Source organism: Astatotilapia calliptera, chromosome 19 (assembly GCF_964374335.1).
Source record: "Astatotilapia calliptera chromosome 19, fAstCal68.1, whole genome shotgun sequence".
In the NCBI taxonomy this organism is placed as follows: domain Eukaryota; kingdom Metazoa; phylum Chordata; class Actinopteri; order Cichliformes; family Cichlidae; genus Astatotilapia; species Astatotilapia calliptera.
The window spans coordinates 24,279,872-24,289,541 of record NC_137440.1 but is presented as its reverse complement, the minus strand read 5'-3'; the positions used below and the strand labels follow the sequence as shown (position 1 = coordinate 24,289,541).

At 42.1% G+C, this 9,670-nt stretch overlaps 1 protein-coding gene across 1 annotated transcript; it reads left to right on the top strand.

Annotated features, from left to right (window-relative positions):
- The first annotated feature begins 644 nt into the window (after nucleotides 1-644).
- On the top strand, nucleotides 645-9,218 carry lbh (LBH regulator of WNT signaling pathway). Its single transcript, XM_026152824.2, has 3 exons — nucleotides 645-869; nucleotides 5,273-5,375; nucleotides 7,974-9,218. Exons 1-3 carry the CDS (start codon nucleotides 841-843, stop codon nucleotides 8,193-8,195), a joined length of 354 nt encoding a protein of 117 aa, XP_026008609.1. The 5' UTR covers nucleotides 645-840; the 3' UTR covers nucleotides 8,196-9,218.
- Nucleotides 9,219-9,670: the final 452 nt, after the last annotated feature.

Sequence of the window (9,670 nt, the reverse complement as noted above, 5' to 3'; positions counted from 1 at the left end):
AGTGCACCTGCTCTTTCTGAAATAAATGTACAGTACATGGCGTGCTCGGAAAACGCAAATAGGCATTCTGTGAGGTATGAAGGTCGACTATGTGATATTGACCAAAAACACAGAATAAGCATGGTGAGGTCATGGAAAACAAAATCCGCTGACAATAATTTGATAATAATCTGTGGTCATCTTGTGCTTGCATTCTATGATATAACACAGTAAAGGCTTGCAAAATAAATAAATAAATACCATCCTGCGTTGTTGCCGAAGTCTACAGACATTGACTTGCCCTTGGAATATATTTATGAATGAGCCTTTCTTTCCTCCTCATTTGGATAAATGTCACGAATAAACTAGCGGGCGAATTGGAGTGCTTTTGTCATTCAAGGGGAGGTAAGGCTGTCATTTAGTTGCCTTAGAGACTGCAAATCATCGCGCAGCATCTCTTCGCCCGTCCCCAATGAGCGGGTTCAGCCGCGTTTGCCGTCATCAGGGCTGGAGGCTGGATGAGCTCCAGTCAGCCTGTGCTCTGATTGGCTCTTGTCGTTAATGAGCTGCCATTGAGGATTTTTGGCTCGTGCTGAGGAGAGGTGTGTCTCTGGCTGCTCGAGTACACGCCTCTCGCATAAATGCTCCGCCACAGCTGTGGATCTGATCAGACGCACCAATTTGAAGGGCAGGCTTTCGAGACTTCGCTGAACAGTGACTTTCGCTTTGCGTGAGCATCCCGTTTTGCTTTTGTGGTAGACAAAGAGAAAAAAAAAAATACATACATAAATAAATAAAAGTAAAGAGAAGTAAGCGGCAGCAATTAGATCCCCCAGCAGAAGTGACAGCAGGTGTGAATTCATGTCTGTATTTTCACCGCAGATATACTGGTGAGTACTCTGTTTTCCGTTCGTACCTGTTTATGTGTGTGCTTTTGTTTATGCATTTTAAAAATCGTAACTAATTATATGTCAGGCGCTGGATTTCTCGGCATTGCACCTGACAGACAAGAACAATGAAGGATTTAGTTGTTTCGTTTAGATTGGTGATTTCCCTTAAAATCAGCCACCCTATTTTTGTTGCTACACCCACTCATGTTTCCTTTGAGATTTTCTGTGGGGTGTTGCCCCTGAAATTGGAAATGTCACAGCACTCAGATTGGAAAACGAGAATATTGTAGGTCTCGGTCTTAAAAGAAAAAAATCAAATGGTTACCAGGATATTCGGTAGGTTTAGGTACTGCTCCATGCGCCAGTTTAGAAAGGTGCATTAGTCTCACTGTGCTGTCATCATTTTCAGCTTATTTCAGTCCATTTGACAGTAAATGTAAGTTGATCTCTTCTCACTTTCATGCCATTTTTGGAAGCTCGGAACAAATAGGCTTACTTTGCTGTATGTAATAGGACCTTTGCTTTCAGTTTTTGGTCTTAAATACTGAACGTGCAAAAAGAGAAGTGCGCCCTATCTATTACTAATATCTGTTATCAGTGTTACATTTTCCATAGCCGGCAATCAGTAGCCTACCATGACTCCATAATTCACTCTTTGATGGAGGAATAAGGAATGTGTCTTTGTTTGTTCGGGCATTTTTAATTCTCTTCTGTCAAATATTTTCCTTTCTTTACAGAGGATATGCAAGCTGCTTTGAAAAAAATGGTTTTGCGAGCACTGTTAAAACCTCAGTAGGCCTCTGTTTGTCTCTACCAGGAAGTTCAAAATCGACCTCTTTGTTTTAACCACACGTTGCTTTCTCGCCTGAGCTTACTTACAGTAGGCTTGCGCTTCTGTCAGAAACCTTCACTTCTTTAGTTTTATCAGAGTGGTGTAACTGTTTCAGAGTGCGAAACAAGATTGTTATGCTGCACTGAAGTCTTTGCCTTTCTCTGTGCCAACAAGAAGACATTTCTCTCCCAAAATGCCATCATCTTGTATAAAATACTACATCACATATAAAGAGAAAAATGTCTTCCATCGGTTGAGTTTCTCAAACTATTCAATATGAGTAAGCACTTGGCAACAGTGTAAAGAGATAATTTTCCACATACATCGCAGAGGACACTGATATATGATGTGTTTTCAGTGATGGTCAGCCCACAGGAATCTGGATTCAACTCATTTGTTCCTGCTCACTTCTGAGGGTCCTACTCATTGAGCCCCGCATACCTGCAGAGCTGGGTGACTTGGGTGGTGGAAAGCACAGCACTTGGCACTGAACCTCATCAGCTTTGCTCTGTGTTTGCCACATTGCATTAGATTTATGATCGTCGTAGTAGTAGTAAGGACTAGCAGGGGTGTTCAGAGGGGAAACAATGTTAATAATGCAAGTTGCACATTCCTCTTGTGGTGTGAGATTGTTGCAAAGACCATTTGGGCTCCAGTCAGCGTCACTACAGAGAAGCAAGGAACTAGCATGGAGCTAGCCTCTTTGTAGTTCAGGGACAGGTGAATAAAACAACCGTCACATTTGTTTAACAAGCAGACTCAGTTTTTGTTCACGTTTTGAAAAGGAAGATTTTTGACAGCAGTTGGAAAGGCTTTCCTGTAGAAACCCAAAGAAGTTCATGTCGTTTGTATGTGAAAAGGCTCCAGCGTAAGGTCAGCGTTGTTAGGAATAAGTAGAGCAGATTTGGTACAGCAAGCGCTTTAAAGAGCTATGCTTGAACCCAGCAATCAACTAATTAACTGAATTGCTCTAAACTTTGGACATATGGTCAAGAACATATTGGACCGTAGTGGCCTCGTGATGGTACTGGCTATCTATCTGTGGCCTGGCTCGCTGAGGCATTAGGAAGCTGGCAGGACCAGGTATGCATTAGGCTGACTGGGTCAAGAGGTAAGAGATTAAGTGCCATCTGCACCACCAGCCTCACCGATTAATCATTGAGATCATGTATCTTTAATGTGTTTCTTGCTTACAGAAATAGGCGGTCTGTTCCTTAACTCTGTTAAGGTCACATGTAAGCGTGCGAGTTGCGGTCATGCTGAATGCATCTAATCTATACCACTTGGTTGCTTGGATAACTCCTGCGTCCTCTTTGAGAGGGGCATGTCGTCGATCCCTCCCTGACACCTGAAGCAGTAATTCCAGGACTATTTGTGCATGTTTGTTTCCTCCCAGGTTGACTTGTTACTCGTGCACCCCTACTTCCTCCTCATTGTGCCCCTTTGTGTTTTATTAGGCTGATGTTCTGTTATTCTTAGCTGAGCAGGATGTTTATAGATCCCCGAACAGAAATATGACTGGCAAGTCCTAAGTGTTTATCTTTCTTTTCCTTCTCTCCCTCCCTTTCCCCTCTTCTCCTCCTGCTCAGGTCTTCACTGTCATCCTTCTGTCTCCACCTCTGCTGTTTTTGCATGTCTGCCTCACGCTCCTCTGAACCCCACTCAGCGATGATATTAGTTAAAGAATAACCTGAGCTGACTTTTTTTTTCCCATCCTAAACCTTGCATATCCCTCAAGCCTCCTCGGTTTATTTCTGGATATCCGGCTATTGTTTCTGGCCAGTCGTCTCACTAGCGCAGAAAAGGTTACTTAACAGTGATTCAGACGGAAGCTTTTTAATTTTAACATTTTCAGAGCCATTGTACACCCTGCTATGATGGCAGTCTTTCTTCCTGAAACAACAAGAGGTTGTGTATATTTAGGGATGGAAAAATTGATTATTTCTATGCCCCAGGGGTTAAAGATCTCTGTCTTATATCTCATGATTCAGTCCCCCTTGTTAATAATCCCATCTTAATTTAGGCTACATAGAAACTGCAGTATGTGTATAGGTACATGTGTTACATTCAAAAGTTGACGGTACTGATTAAAGGTTCAGATACACAAAGCGGAGACCTAGAAATCCTGGGTTGTACCAGGGGTCAGTGAATGATCTGAGTGCTGTTCTAGCCTGTGGCTCTCTTAACTTTTTAATGTTAGTTCTTGTGGGTTGGTGTCATCTTGACAATTTCTCAAACAAAAACAAAGGTCAACAATAAAAATCTTCCATTCAAACATCGAGGTTGAAGCAATGCAGAGGGGATTGTCAGGACGCTGTGCTTTGAATGAGTCATGCATGGAGATAATAAGGCAGAACAGTACTTTACGCAGAAATTCCACATAATATATTCCATGTAATGGCAGATGAAGTGAAAGTGAGGGTTTGACAGATTTGTTTGTAGAGAGACTTCAGTTTTTTTCCCCTTATCAATATATATTTATTTCTTTAATAAAATATGTCTCTGTCAGAGAATTCAGCAGACCCTTAAAAAAGAAAAGTTATACCATAATACCATTTTCACCAAAGCCTACCTTTTAAAAACATATAATTTTCATGCTTCTGATGCATCTAAAAATAAACCCTCCGTCTGAATTTCTGATTTAAAGTAGGTTAAGTGAAGCCCACACATCTTGTCCCAAAAAATAAATAAATAAGCAAGCCCATCAAACTGGATAATGTGAGCATGTGAGTGAGCTTCTTGGCATGCTCTATTTTCTTTGTCCTTTTTAGCCAGTGACCACACAAACCACAAGCCTGTGGCCACTGACCACTAGGCACCAGGCTTTAAATAGAGAGCGTGAGAAGGCCGCTCAGCATCTTGTCTCAAGACAGCATCTATGCGAGTCTTGGGACCTGCTTTAAGCGTTACTGCGACAATGCTGGATAGTGAATGCACTGAGCTTGGATAAACAACCTCTTGCTACTTTCATCTAAAATGGAAAGTTTGGCCAAGCTTTGATGGAACTGAGTGCATCAAGTTCCTCCCCAGTCAAATACCACAGCACGCCCCCAGCACACTCTCACAATGACTGTTCTCTGGTTGCTAGCGCAAGAGCACATCACTCTGTATTGAGAAACGGCCACCTTATGCAAGCCGCATCATGAGCTCTGCAGCTTTGCAGTGCATTAGCAAAGCAGACGGACTGGATGCGTGTTGTGTTGTGGTGGAGATGTGCAGAGTATAAACAAAACTGTCAAACATCAGCAGGGAAATAGATCAACCATAACTTTCAGACCTGGGCTGCAAATAGATGGTTTGATAAGTGTTTCTCTCTCTCTCATTGGCATGCTTGTGTTAGTTATTATAGCCTTTGAACTTTTATCCGTTTATCTTCACTGTATACAGTCTGCGCAGTAGTATGCCATACAAAATACACGGGGATTACATTATTATTGATTAGAAACATTTGGATAATTCAACACTATAAATCTTCTTAGTGTTTTTATTTTCTCTGCAGATGCCGGGCAACTGTGCTATGATCGTCACTGTGTCTAATCACATTGCTTGTCTTCTTCTTTCAACCCTACAGCCCAGTGTTTGTGCCCAGCCGAGATATGACTGAGGTGATGATCAACAGCACCCCCATGGAGGACATGAGGCTCAGCCCCAGCAAGGACAGACTCTCCTTCCAGGTAGGACACACGTGCATGCATGACAGATAAACAGCACTTCCTTCCAAATTCCCAGCCTGTGCATTTTTATGCAGCATTGTCATTTCATATCTGCTTTTATCCATTTATTATCTTGAATCTGAGTATCATCTAATGATATAGTGATTATTTTCTTTCTTCCATCATTACGAGCGAAGCAAATATTAGAATTATTACAGATAAAAATCTGTGTTTTAAGATAAAGCAAGAATGCCCACCTAGATACTGAGATTACGATGATAAGAAAGCATTATAGCTAAATTGCACAGCCCTTGTGCTGTTTCTTTCTTTAAAATTCTAATATGTAATGGAAAGGACATTGCAGATTATAGTTGTTACAGCCTAAAAGTCTGTCTATCCGACTGACTTGTCCGAGGTCTGCACATTCAAATTATCCGAGGTCCGTCACAAAAATAAACCCTCAACAGATTAGTGTTTTTAAAAGCGGCTATCAGGTGGTCTTGACAAGTTGTAGCCAAAGGCTTTGTTTTGCTGTCAGCTGAGCAGGGTCATCTTAGAAATGAAATTATTTGAATATGCAGCTGCTTCATTATTTTACTGTCTAAAAATTAAAAGGCTTTCTGTCAATACTCTACGGGAGGGAAATTAACATGAAGATGGAATACTTATCAAAGAGGTCATCTCCTGTTAAGTTCATTTTGATCATTTAAAACTTCATTATAGTGTCAAACTGTGTGTTTGGTGCATTTATAAACCGTATAGAGCTGTGTGTGAAGACTATGACTCAGAGAGGATGTAGACTGACCTAGAGGAAAAGGCCCACTTCCTCTCCACTCAATTCACACCACAGCTGTGAGTCTGTCTGAGAGGGGCCAAGAGAAAAGGAGGGTGCCAGTGTGTCACTCCCTCACTCTTTCTATCCTTATCCTGCCCAATGTCCCAGGATCTCCTTAGAGAAGCCCTGTATGAACTGGTGATGCTCCATCAGTAGCTTCCTCTATTATGAGTTCCTAGGACTTTGACTCTAGTAACCATGGCCATGAAATCCCAGATGCTATTACAAAAGCTACTAAAATAAATATGAGCTATGATACTAGATGGTGAAAACTGAGTAGATGTTGACTTTCTGAATTATCACAAGGCAATGTCATGATTCACAACTAACCACGCTAGAAGAGCTTAAAATAGCCTACATTGTGCCTGGGTGATGTGTCTTCACTTCCTGTCATTGGAAGTGAAAGTGATTACATGTTTTAGCTAGGGGTCCGAAGGCAAGGTCACTCACTGCCCAACTCCCCTTGGTGCTGACGCACAGTGAGGATTAGCGATGCTGGCCAGAAATGCAGATCGACTCAAGCATTACACATAAATACGGATCTGCGTGCACACATAATTACATGGCATTTACTTGGCACAGTTTGTTATGCACCTGGGTTTGAAGAATGTAAAACAAAAATGACTAATGGACACGTACAACCTTTTATAACCTGGGAGATTTTCCTCGTTTGCTTTCTTAGCTCTTTTTCCTCCCTTCTCATCTGTCTCCTATGGAATTCATGGAGACTTGGACACAGCTGGATCTCCTCTATCTCTTGTCTCACTTTCTCTCCTGCCCCATCTAATGCTTTCTTTCCACTCGGCTCTATGCCCAGACAGCGACATCGCCCCCCTTTACCCCACCCCCAAATGTCTAGGAATGAAATATGCAGGTCTAAAAATATTCATCCACTTTATCCAAACAACAGCAAAAAAGAGGGGGGGAAAAATGCTGTTCTTGGACCAGGAGTGGCAGGCTTTTTTCCCCTGGGCCATTCCTCCTGTTTCTGAGAACAGAGAAAGTCTGAGGTTGATGTCAAATCTTGCCAGGACAGGGAATGCGTGTAATCTCTGTTGTCAGTCTGTCTCTCATGCCCTTCAGTTCAGATCCAAATATTTTAGTGTGACACTCCACATTTATCAGCATACATGGATTTGCAGATAACGCAACAGATTTCGTGTTCTTTCCGAGGAGATTTTTGACTTTACATCCACAGAAGTGTTCAATATTCAAAAGCTGACTGTTACAGGGATAGGTTTCCTAATTATGCACAAATCATGTCGCAGTGAAATTTTACTTTTTTTTAACTCTTGGTTTAAAATGTTATGATTATGCTATTGTATAATCCTCAGAGTTGCGGGTGACGCTCATAAGCGGCTATGAGCTGCTTGGCACAATTCCTTCCAAGACATTGAGATTAAACATGAGGCAGCATTTATCCTAAGTCCTGCTAGAGATGCCTCATTTACCCATACAGACCCTTGTGCAGCATCTATGCAGAAAGCTGGTATAACTGAAGGAATGTGGGTTGGGTAAGCACAGGTATGCCACTGGGATTTTAATCAACCCGTTCCTATCGCAGATGTTTAGTCTTCGCATCACTTCCTCCTTCGTTGCAGCCCTATAGTGGTGCCTGCAACACTTGCACAAGATTCAAGTTAAGTTGTAGGAATCCAAAAGTCTTGCTTACAAATAACTTTTTTGGGGGGGGATAGCTGACGCTCCACTACATTTCAGAGCCCAACTAGTATCCCCGTTCAGCTAATGACAGATGAATAACCATTTGTGTATTTTCTCTACAGATATTCCCAGACCCCTCGGATTTTGACCGTTGCTGTAAGCTCAAAGATCGCCTCCCATCCATTGTGGTTGAGCCGACAGAAGGAGAAGTTGAGAGCGGGGAGCTTCGCTGGCCTCCAGAGGAGTTTTTGGTCAGTGAGGAGGAGGAGGAGGACGAAGAGGAAGAAGAGGAACAGAATAGCAGCATTCAAAATGGACAGCCAGCACAGAACTCTCAGCACTAGAGGCTGTGTTATAGCACCCATACACTCTTTCTTCTTTCTGATGGACTGTCCCGTTTCATACACTGGTTATACTTCACATCAGCACTCCAGTTCACTCAACTGACAGATGCCGTCTCGTTTCCCATGACACCAAAAAAGAAAAACAAATCCCTCCACGCGAGAAGCAATATGCACACATAAACACACTTTTATGACATCGTAACGTATCCTCCTGGACTGCAAATCAATCAAAAACAGACTTGGAAGAGATCAGACAATGCACACCTCTAACCTTCACCTACTTCTTACCACCGTGTGTGTCTCGGCCCAGACCAGATGTCCTGTTGGACAGCGGCAGCTCAGTGCTCCATGGACAGGTCTCGCACTGCAGGATGTTACTACTGCTCTGTACCTAACTTCAAAATGGCTGGCGTCATGACCCCAGAGGCTTCCTACTTGTATGCAGAACTATTGTGGTACCCGTGGGAATTATTGTACAGTACACTGTCAATGTTTGTGTTCAGAATCTGGTTTGGTATGTTATTATTATTATTATTGTAATTGCCACTGCTGTAGACTTGTCTGTTCTGGAGAAGCTGAAACTTTGTGACTTGTCTGTTGAATGGGTTTTGTGCAAAATGTTGTTGGGAATGTTTTAGTTTTGGGAGGTTTTTTTTGGGGGGGGGGGGGGGGTGTCCTTCACTGTCAGCCACTCGCATTTAAAGAAATTAAAAAAATAAATGGGGGGGGGGGGGGAAGAAGTGTTATGAAAATCAGAGGTGAAAAATGGTATGCATGATAAATATATGTGGGACGTCTTCATTTTCCCCAGTTATGTACCAAAGTCAAGTTATGCTATGATCCCCCTCATGACACTGGCCTCCTGAAAGCCTTATGATGGACAGTATTTTGATGATGCAGCAAAATGATCTGACTGAGAACAAAAAGTGTCACCGACAGGCTGCTGTTCAAAGAGAAAAGCTGAATAAGGATGGGAAATGTTAAATTTTGAAAAGCACTTAATAAAGCAATGCACAGACCCAATGAAGGATATGTAAATACTTGTTCCTAGTGAGCCGACTCCCGAGGCCTTGTAGTGCACTGATCGTCTTTTTTTTTTTTTTTTTTTTTCTTGATTTCTTTCTAACTTTTTAGAAAGACAAAGTCTGAGATTCACTCTGAGCTGTACACATTTGATTGTCTTTCCCAGTCTTCCTCTTTTGTTTTTTGTTTTGGTTTGTTTTTTTTTTTTTTTTTTTTTTTAAACAGCCATACTTTTGAAGCAACACCATGAAGTACAGGTTGTAGAGAATTCGCACTGTGGGCCACAGTTTGCAGAAGTAATCTTTGTTCACGTCGCTCTTGGAACTCCTGATGTTTGCCAAACGCTGTTAATATTGTTACTGGTTCTCTGGTAGTAATGTCAGTTTATTTGCCTACAGTGTTTCTGTGTTCTTCTCCACTCAGTCATCATGACTTGGTGTATGTGGGGTCAG

Bases quoted from the DNA above. Each gene is read 5' to 3' on its own strand.
- lbh (XM_026152824.2), top strand. From the start codon at position 841: ATGTCTGTATTTTCACCGCAGATATACTG. The intron at 870-5,272 runs GTGAGTACTCTG...TCAACCCTACAG, and splicing joins TTTTCACCGCAGATATACTG to CCCAGTGTTTGTGCCCAGCC. The intron at 5,376-7,973 runs GTAGGACACACG...TTTTCTCTACAG, and splicing joins AGGACAGACTCTCCTTCCAG to ATATTCCCAGACCCCTCGGA.